The sequence below is a fragment of the Triturus cristatus genome, chromosome 12 (genome assembly GCF_964204655.1).
Source record: "Triturus cristatus chromosome 12, aTriCri1.1, whole genome shotgun sequence".
Lineage (NCBI taxonomy): Eukaryota > Metazoa > Chordata > Amphibia > Caudata > Salamandridae > Triturus > Triturus cristatus.
Genome location: NC_140595.1, coordinates 752,003,740 through 752,024,398, shown reverse-complemented (window position 1 = coordinate 752,024,398; position 20,659 = coordinate 752,003,740). Strand labels below are relative to the sequence as shown.

Genomic DNA, 20,659 nt, shown 5'->3' with positions numbered 1-20,659 from the left:
GTTAAGAAGCCGTCATGCCTCTGATGAAGAAAGTTTTTGAAACGTGTCAGGCACGCAGTGCAGCTGGTTAATTGTGATCGGCATTTGGACTCTGCTTGTACTCAATAAATGCTGTATGGGAACTCTGCAACACGAGTGCTTCTTTTTTTTTTTTTTAAATGTTTTTATTGACTGCAAAACAAGGCATAATCATGAACATATCCGCGTGCCACCAACCTGGGGCCCGCCTTCTTTTAGCATGTCACAACCAACTGTACCGGCTATCCCACATCCCGGAGGTCGGGCATCGCCGTGGATGACAGAATTAATATCCCATGTTTCTCGAGTGACCCTCCATAGCAAAGCTCTTGTACAGGGCAGGCCCCCTGCCGGTGGCCGGGTCTAGAGTGCTCCTCCCCCCAGAACGCAGGGCACATTCTCGCATTTTTTGGCCATAAACTCCCAGCCCCCTTCCTCCCCCCACGATTCCCCCCAACTCCCCTAGCCCACCCATCCCAACTAAACAATTGAGGTCCTAAGTCAGTCGCAGCCCCACTCGTCTCCCGCACTCAGCCGCCCCTCATTCACCTCATGCGTCCCCCATACCCGCACCACTCCCGGAAGCTTCCTCTACTGTAGTCTCCGTATCAGGACCCCCTTCCGGGCTCCCCGCGCCAGTCTCCCGACCGCTCAGGTACTCCGCGTACAATTCCCAGAAGTTTTTAGGCCGACTACGCGGTGGCAGCAACTCACTGAACCTCTCTGCTTGGGTGCAGCAGTATAGCACATCTCGCTTCCACTGCTCCACCGTGGGCACGGGGCCACGCATCCAGCTCATCGCAACTCGTCGCTTCGCAACAAGCATCCCCATATCCACCAGGCGTCGGGCCGCCTTCGGCACCACTCTGGAATGCCCCAATAACGCCACTGCCGGGTCCAGAGCCAGCGCCACCCCCGTCACCCCCACTATCTGTTGGAATACCGCTTCCCAGTAGCTGTATATGCCCGGGCAGTGCCACGCTAGGTGTAGGAAGTCCGCAGCCGGGTGTGTGCACCGTTCACATACAGGGTCGTCACGCAGTCCATATCTATGCAAGCGCTCTGGTGTGTAGTAGTACCTGTTGAGGAACTTGAAATGGACAAGCCGATGTCTGCCATGCAGAGAGATGCGTTTGATCCCTGTGCAGCAGTACGCCCACATAGCATCGTCAATTGTGATCCCTAAGTCTCTTTGCCAGTCCAGCCTGCTTTTTGCCAACTCGTGCACCCTATGAGATTGCGCCATTCGGTACAGTTTAGAGATCAGCCCGTGGGGGTTATCATTCTTAATTATGTATGTCAGTTCCGGAACCTCCGCCGGTTCCTCCATGTCACCCCCCAACAACTGTTTCCAGGCGTGTCTAACTCTGTGATACTGAAAACGTTGCAGCTGCGTGCCCCCGTTGCCCAAGGCCGTCACCGTCTCCCACGTCTTGACTCGGCCGTCAGCAAACATGTCGCCCACGGTGTGTATACCCATCTCGCTAAGTGTTCGCCGCACTGCTTCCTCATTACAAGGGGCCAGCCACACCGCCCAGGCAATTGACATTGCCGGTGAATATAGCTGCGCCCCCGATTCGCGCTGTAGTATACAGTTCCAGGCATGCCTAGTGGAGTTCAAGGAGTCAAGGAATCCCGTGCGACGATCCGGATGCCCAAAAATGACCGCGGGGAGCGGTAGCGGCGCCGCAAATAATGTCTCTAACTTGAGATACGGGACAGTCTCACCCCCGTGGATCCAGCTATGCGCCTGAGCCCCCTGCGCCACCCGATAGTACAGTTCCATGTCGGGTGCTCCTAGGCCACCCATCTGGTAAGGTAGAGTCAGCACTCTCCAGCTTGTCCGTGCCTGCTTGCCACCCCACGCCAGCCTTAACATTGATGCCTGTAGCCGTGCGAAGAAAGCGCGCGACAGCACCATGGGGATGTTCGCAAACAGAAACAGAAACCGAGGGAGCACCACCATTTTCATGATGGATATGCGCCCCAATAACGAAAGGGGCAGCTTGATCCAGGTCTCCACGTCGTCCTCCAATTTACTGATGGCCCTCCCGTAATTCTCAGACAGCACCACTTCTGAGTCCCTATGGAGCTGTACCCCCAAGTAGCGGATCGGGTCCTCCGACCAGCGCAACGGGTATTCCATATCAAATGGGGTCGTGACCGGTGTCAGGGGGAACACGATCGACTTGTCCCAGTTAACCTTCAGCCCGGAGAGCGCTCCAAATTGAACAACCTCCCTCAGTACCGGGGCCAGGTTATTTTCTGGGTCCCTGACATACAGTAGGGTGTCATCTGCATACGTGGATATCGTTATCCTGTAAGTTGGAAAATTAATACCTCGCAGGCTATGGTATTCACGCATAGCGCATGCCAGCGGCTCCGCCACCAGGGCGTACAGCAGAGGCGATAGGGGGCAGCCCTGCCTCGTGCCCCTCGAGATTGCTATTGGTTCCGTGACTCGGTCGCCCAATCGTATTCTCGCCGTGGGGCTACTATACAGCACCCCTATCATTTGGAGGAAGATCGGGCCTAGCCCCATTCTAGTCAGGACCTGTCGCATGAATGGCCATTCGACAGAGTCAAAGGCCTTTTCCATGTCGAGGAAGACAGCGAGCGCACGCACGTCCGGGCGTACATGTTGCATGACGCCAAACACTGTCCGCAAGTTGTATGTGAGATTCCTGCCTGGCATGGACCCTGCCTGCTCTGGGGCGACCAGCTCGGGAGCGAGTAGGGCTAACCGGGTGGCCAGGACCTTGGCGTACAGCTTCGCATCCACGTTGAGCAGCGATAGTGGTCGATAGGAGCTGCACTCATCGGGTGGTTTTCCCGGCTTTGGAATAGCGACCAATAGCGCCTCACGCATGGACGGTGGCATATGTCCCTTAATGCACATATCGTCGAACAGCGTCGACACGTGCGGCAAAAGCTGGTCTATGAAAGCGCGGTAGAACGCGACCGTGAGGCCATCAGCTCCGGGGGCGCTCTGCGCCTTCATGCCCGCCAGAGCCTCTAGAATTTCATCCCTCTCGATGGGCAGGGATAGAAACTCCCTGTGTTCGTTCGCTAGGAACGGCAACTTTATATAGTCAAGGTAGTCCCCTATGCTGTCTTCCATCCCCGCCTGCCGAAAAGCGTAGAGCGCGGCATAATACGTCCTGAATCGCTCCACCACCTCCTCATCTGTCAGGAGCAGCGAGCCATCCTCCGACTTGATCTGCGCGACGGCAGGTCTGCGTCTGCTAGCCTTGAGCAGATTAGCTAACACCGACCCCGGTCTATCACCCTCACCATAAACCCTGGCCGTAGCGTACTTCCCCAAATGCAGCACCTCTGCATCGGCAGTTTCGTGGTACTCAGCCAGGAGTGTTTTTAGCTCCGCATCAGCGTCCTCTCCACCCGTCTCCAGCAGTCTTGCCTCAAGTGCAGCCAGGTCACGCTCCTGCGTCGTAAGGCGGCGCCGGATATCTCTGAGTACCCCCGAGTGTTTGGCCATCGCCACACCGCGGATGTGGACCTTAAAGGTCTCCCAAACTGTCTGGAAGTCCTCCACGGAGCCTAGATTGGTGGCAAAGAATAGCTCGATCGCGGCAGTCAGCTCCTCCTTGAACAGGGGATCTTGCAGCGAGTATGGGGGAAATCGCCAAAGAAACGGCGGGGGAACCCTTCTGGGCGCCGTCAGGGAGATAAGTATCGGCGAATGGTCGGATAGCGTGCGCGGGAGTACCGTGCACTCGCGTATCTGCGGCAGGAGGGGCGCAGATAGTAGCCAGTAATCTATACGCGTATGCAGGTTATGGTATGCGGAGTAATGTGTGTAGCCCCCTAGTGCCGGGTTACGAGTTCTCCACAAATCAACGAGATCAAAACAGAGCATACCTCGAGCAATCGCCTTCGCTGCCGCCGTTTGCGCTCGTTTCGGGCCGCCTGAGCGATCCAGCTCCGGGTCCAAAACTACATTAAAGTCGCCGCCCCAAAGCACCTGCCGCGCGCCTGCATCCCCCACCGCCGCTGTCAGCGCTGTGAAAAATTCAGGGCAGTCATAGTTCGGCCCATAACAGTTAACCAGGAGTAAATCCATGCCCTTTCCCTGGAAGCGCGTGAGCGCATACCTGCCCGCGTTGTCCGAGGCCATGTACTGCAATCTGTGCTCCACCCGCGGGCTCACCCACGTCAGCACCCCTCGAGAGTGTGTAGTGAACCCCGCCGCATGCGCCTCCCTAAGATCCCTAGTGCGTAGGATAGGGCTGTTGTTAGGGAGATGTGTCTCCTGTAGGAAAGCTATATCTATCCTATGCCTCTTAAGATAGTGCACCACCTTTCGGGCTTTGCGGTAATCATTAAGTCCCCTTACATTCCAAGTGAGGATTCTGAGTGTGTCGTGCCTCTCAGGTGTGGCCGCTTCGGTGTCAGCCATAGCTTGCTCTAGGGTGCAAATCCTTCAACTGAGCGCGTCGCCAAGCGCAAGAGCTTACAAGCAGATCAAAACGCGCACCCCGACTTAGTGACCTCAAACCCCCGTAACTAAAACCCCTCCCTCCCCCCCACCCACAGAAGACCCACCCCAACTCGGCCTTGCAGATTCCCAAACTTGGGCACCCCTTACCTCCCGCCACCCCACCCATAACTGTGAACCTTTAAAGGTGTGGGACGCACACGCGGGCGGAGGTCGCTCAGCGCTCACACACTAGTGTGGAAGCACCTAACACCTAACTGCCGCCGCCCGGTCCAGCGAGCCACTGTGATATCTCCCAGTCCCTCCCTCGGTCCTCCCAGATTGGAGGCCCCAGCAGCGTCAATTACAACCCTACACAGGATTAGAGCAATTGGGGGATTAGTCACTGTCCATGTGAGTCCCTATAGCGCCGAATCAGGGGGGGGGTGCATCTCACAATGTACTATACCCCGTAGCGATATTGTCCAAACTCCCCCCACCCGTGCCCTCCAATGCTTACATCTCTTCCGCCAATCCTGTCCCCCCAAATGTACCAACAAGGTGGGACCTGCACTCATGGTCAGTCCTGTGCGTCCAGGTCGTCGGCTCTCTCATCCCCCCGCGGCGACGTCACCGGACTCCGGCGCGACTCCTTCGCCCAGTCTTTCAATGCCTTCTGGAGCGCTTTAGGGTCTTGGAAAATGTGCGACTTGCCCTGCCGGTTGACTCGCAGCTTAGCCGGGTACAGCATTGCATAGTCCACTCCCAGTTCTCGGAGTTGCTTTTTGGCGGGGACAAACTGTCGCCTGGCCTCCTGGACCCGGGCCGTGAAGTCCGGGTAGAGCGAGATGGGAGACCCCTCGTAGAACAATGTCTTCTTTTCCCGGGCCGCTCTTAGCGCTGCATCACGGTCCCTATAATTCAATAGTTTCGCTATGACCGGCCGGGGCGGTGCACCCGGCGGGGGCCGCGGGCCCAGGGACCTGTGCGCTCTTTCCACCACGAACATCCCGGAGAACAGATCCTTCCCCAGCAGCGCAATCAACAGCGTTTCTACGAAGGTCTCCATGCGGCCCGTGGCAGTGGACTCCGGCAGGCCAGTGATTCGCAGGTTGCATCGCCGAGAACGGGCCTCTAAGTCCTCCGTTTTGTCCTGCAGAATCTGCAGTTGGCGCTCGAGCTTCCTGTGGTCGCGATCCAGTGTCGTCTGCGCGCCCTCCATCTCCGATATGCGACCATCAGCCTGGTCCAGGCGTTCCGAGTGCTTGTCCAGGCGTTCCCCCATGCGGTCCATTCGGTAGGAGAGCGCGTCAATCTTCGCGCCCAGGGCAGTGATGCCGCTCTGCAACCCCTTCTCCATGGACAACAAGAGGCTCCGCATGTCACGGTCGTCCTCCGCAGGCTCAGATCCGCCTCCCGCAGCATCCTCCTGCGGTGACTGCATCTGGGGGCGCCGCTGCGCGAACTTCAGTTTCGACTGGGTTTTGTCGGGCTTACCCATCCTGCGCCCACACTCCGGTCAGCAAGATGTCGTCCGGCCTGGGCACGCTCCCGCGGCTGCGCGGCCGTATTGCGATCGCAGGCAGCCCCCGGCAGGCGCTCTGGTGGCTTGTGGAGCACCCGATGGAACCTCCCGGCGTACCAGCCGTCAGCAGTCTTCACCGTGTCTTCGTTAGGCCGCCCACACTGCCTCCGCTTCTCTCACTCACTGCTCGTGGTACGAGTGCTTCTTAACTGATGGGCAACCTTCAAGCTTTTGGATATTCCGATGTGGCCGTCCTGCCGCGGAGAAGCACCACCCCAACCTAAAGTGGGCTACTTGGTGAGATAATCGTCGCACCTATGAGTGGAGTCGCAGAGAGGGATAAAAACGGAGCCAAGATGCTGAGGCTCATACAGGGCTTGATATTTCAGCATTATTAAGTTGTGCAGCCATTATGGATTGTATGGCACTTCAAATCCCAGCATTCACGGTACAGTTCTATTCAGACAGCCCTTCTATGGGCATGCCATTAAGAATTTAAGACGCTGGAAACGCCGAATCTTCACACAAGCCGCCATGCCTCTGATGAAGAATTATTTCTAAACGCGTCAGGCACGCAGTGCAACTGGTTAATTGTGATTGGCATTTGGACTCCGCTTATACTCAATAAATGCTGTATGCGAACTCTGCAACTCGAGTGCTTCTTAACTGATGGGCAACCTTTGAGCTTTTGGATATTCCGATGCGGCCGTCCTGCCACGGAGAAGCACCACCCCAACCAAAAGGGGGTCACTTGGTGAGATAATTGTCGCACCTACGAGTGGAGTCGCAGAGAAGGATAAAAATGGAGCCAAGATGCTGAGGCTCATGGAGGGCTTGACTTTTCAGCATTATTAAGTTGGGCAGCCATTATGGATTGTATGGCACTACAAATCCCAGCATTCATGGCACAGTTCTATTCAGACAGCCCTTCTATAGGCGTGCCATTAAGAATTTAAGACGCTGGAAAGGCCAAATCTGCACACAAGCCGCCATGCCTCTTATGAAGAATTATTTCGAAACGCGACAGGCACGCAGTGCAGCTGGTTAATTGTAATCGGCATTTGGACTCCGCTTGTACTCAATAAATGCTGTATACGAACTCTGCGACTCTAGTGCTTCTTATCTGATGGGCAGCCTTTGAGCTTTTGGATATATATATATATATATATATATATATATATATATATAGTAGATTTTTATAGGTATTTTAGTCACACCTCTGTTTTTCCAGCCCCCACTCCTCTGTAATATCTTGAAGGGTTTTTCAACTGGCTCTATTTTGTCTTTTTTGTCAGCACTATTATAGAACTCCAGCTGCTTTTGCTCGTTTTGCACATTTGTGGTTTTTTAGATTTTTTAGATTCTTTCAGGATCTTTTAGGGAATTTTCATGGGTTGTACTTATTGTAGATTTTCCTTTGTTCAATAGAGATGAAAATAAACTTACTGAAGGAAAGGATAAATCAGATCATGCTTTTGCACATAATTGGGGCACTTTATATTTATTTCTACCTCAGACTATGCATTAAGACATGTAATAACTACACTCAAGCCATATTCATATCATTTACTAGCATTCAGGCTGTCATTATTCACCTTCGCTGGTTCATTACTGGATTATGTGGCACTATTTTTTCTGTTTTATTAGTGATATTTTATCCTATTTATTAACTGTTTTTATATCGTGTTACACTCTTTTATCCATTACCAGTGTTGTTGTTGTAAATATATTTATATATATGTATTTACATTATTTTTTCACTTTGAATTGCACGAAGTGAACCAAGTGATATATATTTAACGATGATGCTGTTTTAATTTTATTTGTATTCATACAGATATATTGCATACATCATCTAGTAATTGTGTGATGCATTTAAGCAATTTATGGCGAGTGTATAATGAAATGTACCCAATCTGTCTTTTTTTGCAAGTCTTTTTCTTGTGTCTATGATCACCTGACACAGGAAGTGAATTCACCCTGCATGTTTAAATGACTTTGGCAAACTGTTACCTGTGTGTGATCAAGGGCACGGCTGTGCTCGAAACGCGTCACTAAGCAGAGGAGCAGAAATAAAATCTTCCTGCCAGCAATTGGGGTCCGTTTACTCTGTTCGCCGCTGCTGCTGCGTGTTTGTAGCGGAGGTTCGAGGAGTTCAAGGAGTTGCATATATATATATATATATATATATACATATTCTTAGGAGGAATTTTCCAGATTGAACCCTAAGGCCATACAGTTTTTTCAATCTTTAATTTCAATTTTGTTTTTCCGACCACAATAATAGAAACATATAAATTACTCTTGTATTTATTGATGTTATATATGTATTAGCACAGAAATTTGCATTGGAGTTATCATTTCCATTTATGTAATGAGTTAATTACAACTACTTGATACGTGAGGTATTTTCACTATGTCTATGATCATGTTGACAGACATTAACCAGTAATAATGAAAGCTAAGTTACCTCCCCTTTTTTTCTGGTTTGTATAAATACGTCACTTCCTTGCAACGCAATCATGTGAGCAAGGCCACACAGTTGGCCGAAACGCGTCTTCCCGTTTCATTTGCACTGAATCTATGATTTAAATAAATTTGTTACTGCGGCTGCAGTTTCCAACAAAGAAGAAGGTGTCCGTCTCTCTTTTCATTGTGCTGAGAAGCGCTTTGGAGTGGTATTTGGATATATATACATATATATATATATATATTATCTACTGGCGGTCGCCAGTAGATAGTTATAGTTAGGACCGTGTTTCCATAGGAAATCTCAAAATTCTATTTTGAATAACTTTGGCGCCGGTTGATGAATCCTCGCGAAATTTTCAAAACTAATGGGGCGCTCCGTTCAGCTCCTACCCTGAAAGTCTCGGGGTGATTCGTCAAGCGGGGGCCGAGAAAAAAGGGGGGTTCCAAAACGTGTTTTCCCCATGCATTTTTCCATAGGACCTTTAGACACAGCTACAGCCCGAACGGCTGAACACAATTACTTGAAATTTTGCAGAGGTAGCCATAAGGTCAAGGAAGTGCCTTTCGCAGGTCTGGTGTAAATCTGTTCAGTATTTCCTGAGAAATTAGCATTTAAAAGCATATCAATATCTATACGCGCGCACCGTGCGCGCTGGGTGCGCGCACCCTACCATGCGCGAGCGCAATTCTGATTGGTTGTTAGTTGTCGGTAAACATTCGAATCGGTCGAAACCAGGAAGTGTCGGCCGCCATTTTGTCTCTCGCAGTCTGAGGGGGTGAAAATCAAAGGCGGAGAACGTGAAAATGTGGCAGAGTGGACAGTTCCTGACCCCCTAGCCTTGGTCAGGGGGTCACAGAAGGACCCCCAAGGGAAAAAAATACAATTTGTTTTTTTTTTTAATCGCGAGACATAATATTACTAATAGCCATAAGGATAGTAACATTCATGTTTATTGTTTAACATTTAAAGGGTACTTTTTATCATGAAGGACCACAGAATAGGACTACAAGTCCCTATGTTCCCATTACGCAGCACTCATGCCAGTTCACTTCCGGTGACTCTGCACTCGACCGCGGGCACTTCCCCCGGTACGAGGTTCACAGCGTCTTCCTGTTTCCTTTCAATACAGGCAGCAAATATAGTCCTATTTGGAAGCCTGGGAGTGCAGGACGCAATAGTTTGGGACGTGCGGCAGGACCCTTGACGATGTAAGTACCTTAGCTGCCCAGTGAGGGACACATCGATTACAGAAAGGGGGGGACAATTTTTTCCATTATGGAGTTTTCATAAGAGCTCATGTTTGCCTTCTTTCTCCCTGTCTCTCTCATTTATATATTTTCATGCCGCAACTCGCCACGGGCAATTTGTCTCGATACTCAGTGTGTGACTAGAGGGCTACCCCTCCCACTGCAATTCCCCGTCAAGTGTTACCTCTCCCAAAACGGGGTAAGGGAGAGAAGTATGTGTGTTAAATGACCTCCTATATTAATACAAACAGCAGAAAATAAATACTTAAGGAAACTGTTACGCATCCTTCAGAATGTCCCGTCAGAAATAGTTCATCAAGAGATATGGGCAGGTCACATAGCTGACTATATACGCTTGCGCCCGATACTACTATGGTGTTCTATATGGACTAAAAAAGAATTGGATTTTAATAGACTAATAGTAAGAGATTGTTTGAACGTGAACTTTAGTTATCGTATACCATGGCTAAGCTATATAAAAACTACCCTGTCTAATTTAGGCTTACTGCATGTCTTTAACTCACCTGAGAAAATAACTAAATCAGTTACTGCAGAAGTTAAGAAGGTGTTTTTAGAGCATACTCAAGAATTTAGACTGCAAGACTCACAGCATAAACGCTGTTGCATACATCATACAATGGTCAAAAGTAGTGAAAGAATGGAACTCTATCTAACTCTGGACATGCCGGTGAACCATAGAAGACTTTTAACATACTTTAGATTGAATATGTTTCCTCAGCTTGGGGTAGGATGGCATAGGCAACAAGACCTTCCTGTATGTTCTTGTGATGAGTCTTCTGCACTAGACACTTTACACATTGTGCTAATTTGCCCTAAATGGGCCAATTTGCGTCAAAGGTATAAACAGCCTTTACTTGCACATTTGAATTTTAAACAAGCGAGACCTGCCCTTTTATATTTACAGTTTTTGGAAAATTCTGCTGTCTGCTGGTATGTGGTGAGATTTTTAATAGCAGTGTATTATGCTTATGCTTGATATTGAAATGGATTGTATTTACTTAATAACATTATTTGCTGCTTTTACTATTTTTGTATGATTGTTTTATTGTACTTTTATGATTGTCAAATACAATCAAATAAAGTAATTATTGAATTGAAAGAATATATATATATACACTATTGCATTTTTGTCAGTGGTCACAATGTAAAACTGATGCATATTGTATTTGTCGAATTCACCAAAACGTAAAGCCTTGTCTCATGGTGCTTGTAATGGGATGGGGAGCACAATGTCAAAACCCTTTATATTGAAATTCTCAGGGAGTTCAAAATATAAAATATCCTCCTACTGCATTCAGTAGTGGTCAAAATGGAAAGGCACTTCCAATACTTTTTGCCCAGCAGTTCTGTAAAGGCCTCTTGGATTTAACATATATATTTCACACTAAATATTTCAGACCCACTGCATTTTCCATCACTTTTCACAATAAACAGATAAGATCTATGGCAAGTCACATAGGGTTTCCCAATGAATAAATGTGACCTTCAGCCTTAATCATTAGCTTGCCCCCATAATCAACACAGGCCTACTACATTGAGCATAATCTGTGCTATACAAGCAATCTTTTTCAGCAGACAAACACAACTTCTGGCAATCAAATTCTTTAGGGAGGAAGATCAACATTTGGGCATAGCCAAAGCCCTTCTCTCAGTAATGCTTGAAGCTTTTTTTCTGTTGATGATATATGGTCTAGTGACAGCTGCACTTTCAAGCTAGTTCTACAAATGTGTTGCAAATGATATGAGCAGCACAAACCAAAAAGCATCAATATGATTGGTGCATTGTAAAATCTTGCACCGCAGTAGAATGACAGGTTCATTCTCACTCTGTGTCAGTAGTTAAGGGTGTATGAAATATCAATTTAAACTTCAATTTAACACACCAAGGGCATAATTTACAGTTGGGCAGATCAGATACTCTGTCAAAACCATGCACTTATTCCAATAGCCGTATTAAAAGTGCAATACGCTATAATGCACTTGCAGCATGGCAGCGGAACACATGCCACATTTGTGACTGAGTATCCCAACAACCAAATGTAAATAATTCTCTATGATCATTCCAAAGCTTGTGAAGTACTCATAATTGGCAACATTTTGCATCCATGCAAAAAAATATTTTTTACCAAGAATCTCTTCATGATAAAACCTACTTTTGTAAGATGTCACCATTTTATATTTTAATTATTGACAGTACCCTTCCCTTGATGTATGACATTTCAAATATGTTTGTGTGTATTGCAATGGCAAATGTTTGTAACTTTTCACTCCCCGACATATTATTTCATCAATATGTTTACAGGTCAATCCGGCAAACATGCCTATATGAGAATTTCAACTGTACCTGCCATGGTTTGATTTTCAAAATATCTGCACACATCTCATTGAGAAGTGAATGTTCTCTATTGCTGCATGAATTCAGATCGCGTAAGGCCCAAGCAGTAGCGTAAACTGCAGTGTAGGTATTGTACTGCCCCCTCAAATTTCTTACATCATTGTAGTCGATATGAAGCTGATCTAGTTTCTCATTTCCAGTGCAAATAGTAGATGAGTTCTTCCATAAGCTAGTGGACTCTTTTGAAATTTCCCACTTGCACCCAAAAGCCTCCTCCCAGAACTTCATTACAAACATGTCATCAGTAGATCTTGAAGGATGGACGCTATTAAGATGCTCTTCGAAGCCAGGTATTTCCCCGCTGTAGGTTGCAAACCCAATAGCACCTGTGAGGATCTGCGAGTACTTCTCCACTGATAAGACAGTTGATGTAGACCATCCCTCGCTGGCAATCCAGACCTTCCCTGATACATTGTGCTTCATCATCTCATCCATTAAAGGAGTTACTCCAGCATCACTGGAGAAGATGACAATGGCATTGGCTGTTGAGTTTTTAATCACCCGTATAATATGTAATGCATTCCTGTCAGCACGGCTTAGGATAATGTTCTCAGAGAAGGCAATGCAAGCCCCGGCGTTGGCCAACTCTTCCTTCAACACATTGGCACCCTGTTGACCATAGTCATTGTCTTCAATGAGGAGACCTACCCAAGTCCAGCCAAAATGCACTAGCAGCTGGGTGAGGCCATGAGATTGGAAGTTATCATTGGGGATAGTGCGGAAAAAGGATGGGAACTGGTTTCTATCAGTCAGGAGAGGGCTTGATGAAACATAGCTGATCTGTAAAGAAGCACATTGTGTAATGGATGAAATCCTCTTTTTTTCAGAAATGTGTTCATAAAAACAATTGTTTCACTCAGGTAATGTGATGTGCAAATAGAAAGGAGTAAACAACTTGTGTGACAACATGTTATGAAAGATGTAGGGCTGATTGTAACTAATTTGGATCACTCACTCATTGTGTCTGTCCCAAACCTATGTATGCTTTGAGAGTAGCACAGTGTGGAGGAAGAGTATCTGATGAAGGATCTTTTTGGCAAACATTCAACCTGCCCATCTCAATTCTATAAACAAAACAATATAAAAAGGAAGAAGCTGATAGAGACAGAGAGCGATTGAAATAATGTCAAATGTAAACTATCAACATCTAATGCAGATCACTTGCATTGCTAATGGCACACTTTGGAGTAATCCCACTGTTTGAGCTGATGTTCTCTTGCTGAGGACCTAGATCAGGAGCACACCTTTAGTCATAAAAGAGCCATGTTTTAGTGATAAGCCGGGTGCACTATTTGGATCTGATGTTACGTGGAAATTTGTCTGAAGTCAGAAGCACTCCACCCAGAAAGCCTCTCCAACTTGTGTGCTATTTCAAATGAAATGGTCAGTAATAATACCTTTGATAATAAACCAGGAATAATATCTCACACTTCTTAGTCTCTCTAAAAGTAAGGCAACTATGAGTTCAGTTCCCCTGGTCTCCATTGTCTGAGAGGATGTAGAGTGTTAATCCTTAAGCACACCAGAGGTCTATGGCCCTGGTTCTGTTCTTGCCAGTAACAAGGGGAAAAAGTAGTTTGATGAATGAGCTACCGGATACTTTTTCTGCTCTAAATCATTTTGAATCATCTCTGGTACCTCAAGAGATCAGTTGCAGTACCAGAGGCTAGTCATGAAAGCTGCTGCAAGAGAAGGTTTTGTGAACTACAGGTGGAAACAGTCTTACGCCACTTACTCCGCAATTATTTAAATAAGGTGGGAAAGGCTGCTCATTCCTTTCTGACCATTGTTAACCAGGGCCTTTGCCAGGAAAAAGTTTAAAGTAACTATATATATATATGGGGTAGTCTATGTGGTAGTCATTCCTCTGCCCATCCTGACTGTTACCTCAGAACCTTTCAATCACCTAGATTCAATTATAACATGCATGGACAGTAGCTGGCTATCTATTTAGAAAAGAAAAGGCAAACCCAGATTAATTGACCCAGAACTGGTCTGGGAAACCTGCAGTTCCATCCAAAATTACTTTCTTTCAATGCTCCATTTAAACACTTGTCAACTACTAGCCCTGAATGAAGTTTTACTCTTTGTTAATTTTTAAACTACACCTCCTAAGACACACCGTCACTTTAAACTTTTTCCTGACAAAGGCCCCAGTTAAGAATGGTCAGAAAAGAATGAGCAGCCTTTCCCACCTTACCCAATTTGCGTCCTTGTAAATATATATATATACTTTTCCTTGGGTCATCACCTCAATCCAGCTCACTAAGTACACCAGTGTTGGACAGGAGCAGGAAATAGGTTCGGGCACGAAAATAAAAGTAGCCCAAATTATTGATTTAGAAAGCCAAAAAAGTGGACCATGTTTACAAGTTTAAACTTGGAAAATCACGCTGCATGTATGTGTGCTTTTGAAGCTGCCAATTTTTGCTATATTATCAGAGAAATCAACAGGTAAAACAGGCCCAGCAGACCATAAACCAGTCCCACAAATAGCCACAAAAATGTCCTACACACTGACCTGTCAGACAAGCCCATTGGGGACTATCTGATTGCCTGTAGGACAGTCTAACCCTGAAGGCCACTGTCTATAATCCTGAACTTTTCATCTACTACTAAGTAATTTCAGGTGTCTCAGTCTAATTAGTTTAATAGAAGCAAAGCAAGGCTTCAAACCCCAGAATGCATCATGCTATCACACAAAGGTCCAGGACTGCAAGCAGTGTCCATAAAGACCTGATGGATGTGGTCACTCTATCTCCTAACGGTCACTGCAACTTTCTGTTTAAATAACCAGCTAAAACAGCAAAGAGTTTCAAGACAATGCCATTGGGTAGCAGCAATGATACTACAGAGATGAAATGTCAGGGAGATTCCTCAAGTAACAGCTGTGGGTCTCCAAAGATAGGTGGAGCCACATATGGTACATGTAATTGAGCAAACATTTTTCTTGTCATAATATTTCTCAAAATCCTACGTTTAGTCTGTTAGGCAAGCAAAATTACTGTAGATGGTTGTTCTTTGGTGGTTTATGATATCTTACCTGTGGAAACCGATACAAGCCGAGCACCCGTGCCATGACAATTGAAGACGATGACCCAGCGTCTCCAATGATGCCCAAAAGTGGCAAGTTCTGCTGGCAGTGGAAGTTTGGTGGTGGGTACTTTTTTCCTGCCAACATCCATAAGGTCCCCTCGAGGGACCTCTGCCTCATCCTGCAGGAGTCATAGATCTGGAAACCCAGGGTGAAATTGGGCAAGAAGGAGGGGTTCCTATTGATCTCTTCAACAGCGAATATCATAGCCTGGAGCGCCTGGTAATTCTGGGTGCGGAAGCTGGAGAACAAACAGAGAATACCATGAAGGAATTTTATGCATCATGCATACAGTACAAAATGAGTCTTCCAGTGATCAGTCACCAAACACCAGCCAGTAAATATCCTCCTGGCCATGATCAGGGGATGGCCTCCTTAGTCGTGCCCAGTTTTGTGAAACAACTGGACTATTTCAAATGACCTCCTTTACAGATTGCCAGCAAATTAGATGAATTTAAGTCCATCCTGGCTTAGTCGATTTTCATATGAGTGAGTGTGGTTATGAGTTCTGCATTTAATCCCAGAGCAGTACTTGATATGAAGGCCATTTATGCTCAAGATGAACCAGAGTTTCAAATATAAGCTGCCTTCCTCAACAGAACGTTGACTCACTGAGCAATAAGTGCCTTTGCTTTATGCGCACACCCTGCAATGAGATGCAGAGCTCAGATCCAATAACAGCCATACACACCATTAAAATTGTAGATGTGGGTGATGCCATATAGACTCCTCTTATTATTCACCTGGGACCTGATTAGGTGCACTTTGTGTTATAATCCAGGTGTGTCTTGAAGGTTTACCAATAACCAAGTGTTAGAAATGGGGGTCTCTAGTTGGCAGAGGTAGGTACATTTGTCCAAATATGGAACCCTTGCTTCTAGTCAGGGTAAGAGGGATACACACTTTAGATAACCCCTGCTCACCCCCTTGGTAGCTTGGCACGAGCAGACAGGCTTATCCCAAAGGCAATGTGTAAAGTATTTGTGCCAACACTCACAGTAACACAGTGAAAACACCACAAATGGACACCACACCAGTTTAGAAAAATGAAATATCTTTATCTAAACTAAACAAGACCAAAACGACAAAAATCTAACGTACAAATGTCTTTTAAGAAAAATCTTGCAAAAAATAAGCTTGTAGAAATTAAATAGCATCAACTGGGGCTATCACGACGTCAGGACTGCACACAATCCAAAGTATGGCGCCGCCTACGAGGATCGCGGTGTCGGGCGTGGAGTCACACAGACCCCCAAACAACAGTGCCTTGGAAAATGAAGTCAGTGACGATGCACGGTGTCAAAGATGGCCGATGTCGGATCCGATGATGATGCGACGTCGGCGAGTTTCTTGAGTCACCCTCAGCGGTTATCGCCCACAATAACAAGATGCAGGTGCTGGCGAAGACGGAGTTGATGCGAGCGCTGGCGTCGCTCACGGCCGATCACTGCTGGTGTCGGCGGGCGTTGTAGGGCGTTGTGGCGGCAGAGCAGGCTGGGCGTTGCGTCGTTCACTTCACAAGCGGCTCAAAGGGCCTCAGTGCAGGTCGCGGCATCACAGAGGCGGTGTCGACAGATTTCTTCCTTCTCTTCAGTTTCTTTCAGCTCTTAACAGCTGTAGCGACCTCCAGGGGCCCACACACAGTTAAAGGCACCTCCTGGCAGGTCAGAACTCCCAGCAAGGAAGTTCAGGGGAGCTGGGGGTGAAGTCCTTTTGTTCCTGGGCCGTCAAAACAGGAGGCCAGCTCTTCTTCAAACCCTTGGAGACTTTTCTTAAGCAGGGGATACAGCACACAGCTCAGTCCTTCTTCAAGCAGGGGACACTGCACACAGCAAAGTCCTTCTCCTTTCTTTGGCAGAAACAGCAACTGCAGGCCAACCCCAGACACACAACAAGGGCAGTACTTCTCCTCAATTTCTTCAGCTCTTCTCCTCAGCAAATGTTCCTCTTGATTCCAGCAATAGTCTAAAGTTCAGGGGTTTTAGGACTAGTACTTTTACACCAAAATGCCTTTGATCCCTTTGTGCAAGGGGCTCTGAGCCCAGGCCAAATCAGTTTTGGGGGCACTCTGCCAGTGCACAACAAAATACTTTGTCAGTGTGGGCCTTGGTTTCAGACGCACCACAGGAGTGCAGAGCCAGCATTGTGGAAGGCAGGTACAGCCCTAATCTGGTATAGGTGCTACTCCTCCCACCACTCCAAATGCATATCGGACCCACTCAGCCTAGTGCAGACTTACCCAGACTCTCGGAGCCACCCCAGCCTCTGTCACTCCAAAGCCAGATAGTCAATCCACAAACAGGCAGAGGCACACAGAAAGGTTTAACAAGAAAATAGCTACTTTCTAAAAAGTGCTATTTTCAAACCCATAATTTAAATCCATCCTTACAGAAAGATGTGTTATTAAATGCTGAGTTCAGGGATACCAGACTCCAATGTTCTATCTTACTCCTGTGGGAAGATGCGCTTGTAAAATTTTACAGAGCATTCCCCATTCTCTCCTGTGGGCAAGATAGCCTTTCAATAGTGAAAAACGAAAATGGCAGTATTTCACTATCAGGAAATGTTACACACACCAATATATGTCCTACCTTTCACATACACTGCACCCTGCCCAGGGGGGTACCTTGGGCCTACTATAGGGGTGTCCTATGTGCAAGGAAAGGGAAGGGTAGGGTCAGAGCAAGGTTGACATTGCAGTTAACAAACTGAGCGCAGGCACTGCAGTGGCAGGCCTGAGACATCTTTTCCGGGCTGCTCATGTGGTTGGCACAATCAGCACTGCAAGCCCACTAGTAGCATTTGATTTACCAGCCCTTGCACACTCTGTGCATTTTACTAGGGAGCTACTGGTAAAACAAATATGCCAATCAGGGAGAACCAATCACAATAACAATTTAAACAGAGAACATATGCACTTTAGCACAGATCAGCAGTGGTAAAGTGCCAAGAGTCCTATAGCCAACAACCACAGTTCAGGAAAAAATAGGAGGAAGAAGAAAAAAAGTTTGGGGAAAACCCTGCAATAAGGGCCATTTCCAACACAACCCTCTTCCAGCCTAAAGCCAGCGTAGACCAATTGATAACTTGATGGGATTCCCTACTTGGGGCGATAGAACATGGAACCTGGCCCGAACAGCAGGGGTCTATTCCTGTTCTACGCCTTCCTGAACCCAGATGGATCTCTCTCTCTATACTCTCAGGGCCCACTAAGCCAAACCATGGGGGGCCCTTCTCCTCACCTGAGGACACCATCTGTGCAGCGCCTAAGCTTACATGGCTCACAGATGTGTCCGCACTGGTAGACAGTACCCACCTGGCCAACATAGCGGTGTGGCCCAGCCCACCACTGGGGTGTGACTCCTGCCCCCCTCCCAGGGGCAACTCTGTCCACTAGGACAACCAGCCACAGTGGCCACTGACCGCTGACAGTGATGATAGCCAGGGCTCATGCCTTTCAGGCCTCCCTAACCTCTGTGGCTTCAGAAAGTGGGGGACAGTAGCCCCAGGTGCCTGGAACCTTTTCTCCACTCTCCCTCTTGCCAAGTCAGGTATGGCATCCTGACACTGGCCCACCAGCCCAGGGTCTGTACCCTGTGGCTGAACAAGAGACTGGGGTGGGCTCTCCCACACCCTGTCTTTCTCCCTGGGTCTCTGCACCCTCCCACCTGGAGCAGTACCCCCAGAAGACAAATTGGTAGGGCCACTGTTAGCAGTTGCCCCTTCGTTCAGGCCAGAGGGGACACCCTGAACCTGGTCCTCCAACCCAGGGTCTGTACCCTCAGGCTGACCAGAGGTCTCGGGCAAGGCTCTCCACCCTTACCTCTCCTTCTGGGGTTCTACACTCTTCTCCCAGGAGAATCACCCTCAGAACCAAAAACTGCCAGGATGCTGGATTCAGTCCTCCTAAACAAATCTTCCACCAGGTCAGGACCTCTCTCCAGCAACTGGTCTCCCAACCTAGGGTCTAAACCTACATGTTGCACAGGGGTCAGAAGTGAGGACTCCTTCCCTCTGCACTCCCTTCCAGAGTTCTGCACACTACCACCTGGAGTGGTACCCCTAGAAGACAAACCGGTCAGGACACTGCATACAGATGTCCTTCCCTCCAAGTCAGGCAACCGCTGAACCTTTCTTCCCAACCCAGGGACTAAACCCTGCGGCTGAGCACTTGCCTGGCACACCAGGACTCCCGGAGGTGCACACAGCTTCCCCCCGAGGGTAACATTTACCTCGTGTGTTGCGTTACAGTCTTCCTGGTGCTGATATCCCGGCCCCTGTCCATCTGACAGTGCATGAAGACCCCCACGACAGAAGTGGTGTCACCATGGTCACGCCTAGGAGACTCAGCCCCTCTGGCCAGCTCCTGACTCACTGGTTCTTAATCTGGGGACTCTCTCCCCCTCTCACCCCTGCATCTGGACTTCTGCACCCTCCACTTAGAGGCGGCACCACCAGACACCAGAACCGCCGGAGATCTGTTTACAGACGCTCCAGGTTCTCCTGACACCAGGAGATCCCCCTCAAATGGCCTACTAGTACAGCCTAGGCTCCCCACCTGGTGTTGCCTTAGGGAACCCTCCAGGCCCTGAGTCTGGGTTTCGGGCACCTTGGGACAAGCCCACTCTCACTTCTTCAACTCAGAGACAGGACTTGAGTCCCTACACCCCTCCCACTACACCGGGACCTAGCTGGGCTACTCTGAACCTCTCCCACCACTCAGGGCAGGAAGATACCTGAGCCACTTCTTTTAGGGTCACTCCAAAAAGCTTCTTCAGATCCTCTGGAATCCACTAAAAGGTCTGCCTCCAGTGCAAGCTCCCTGGAATCAGAGAACTTACATTCCACCGGGTGTTGGCATAGCTCTGGAAAACAGGGACTTAAAATATGCTCTCCAACAATTGAGTCACACAGCCCACACAGTTGTTAACCAAGCTACCCTTTGCCTCACCATCAAGTGCCTCACACAAGTGCCCCACACAACTCTCCTGAGATTGGCAAGACAGTGTCTGACTGTCTCTGTCACTCAACCCACACTCTTCTGGGTGGTCTCCACACTCACACACCAGGACGTCTACCATAGGGGAACCTCTTTCTCTGCACCTCTCATCTAGAATCAGTAGAGTGTCCCTCCCACCACTAGGAATATGATCCCCTGTGTGAGTACCCCAATCTACTTCAGGGGCACTGCACACCACTGGAGCTACCTTATAAACATGAACTCCCTGGTATATGTTAAGCCCCTCCCCCAAGTCAGGCACCACATCTCTGGGTGTGTGTACTTCTCCGTCAGCACTAGATAACACAATCTTGCTGCCACATTCTGAGCGGGACTCCACCTCCAACTCAGCAAAGCTCACTTCCTGAGCTACACACATCTCTTTTTGCTGGGCTGAGACACTCATGGCCTCAAGCCTTTCAAGCTCCACATCAAGCTCCCTCATTCTT

At 48.1% G+C, this 20,659-nt stretch overlaps 1 protein-coding gene across 1 annotated transcript in view; it reads right to left on the bottom strand.

Moving 5' to 3' along the window:
- Positions 1-20,659, bottom strand: part of LOC146782697 (extracellular calcium-sensing receptor-like) — a 211,512-nt gene that overhangs the window by 171,170 nt on the left and 19,683 nt on the right. The window contains exons 2-3 of the mRNA XM_085637188.1: positions 15,161-15,452; positions 12,067-12,897 (exon numbers count right to left, since the gene is read on the bottom strand). Of these exons, the coding sequence (XP_085493314.1) occupies positions 12,067-12,897; positions 15,161-15,452 (1,123 nt within the window). The remainder of the gene's footprint in view (positions 1-12,066; positions 12,898-15,160; positions 15,453-20,659) is intronic.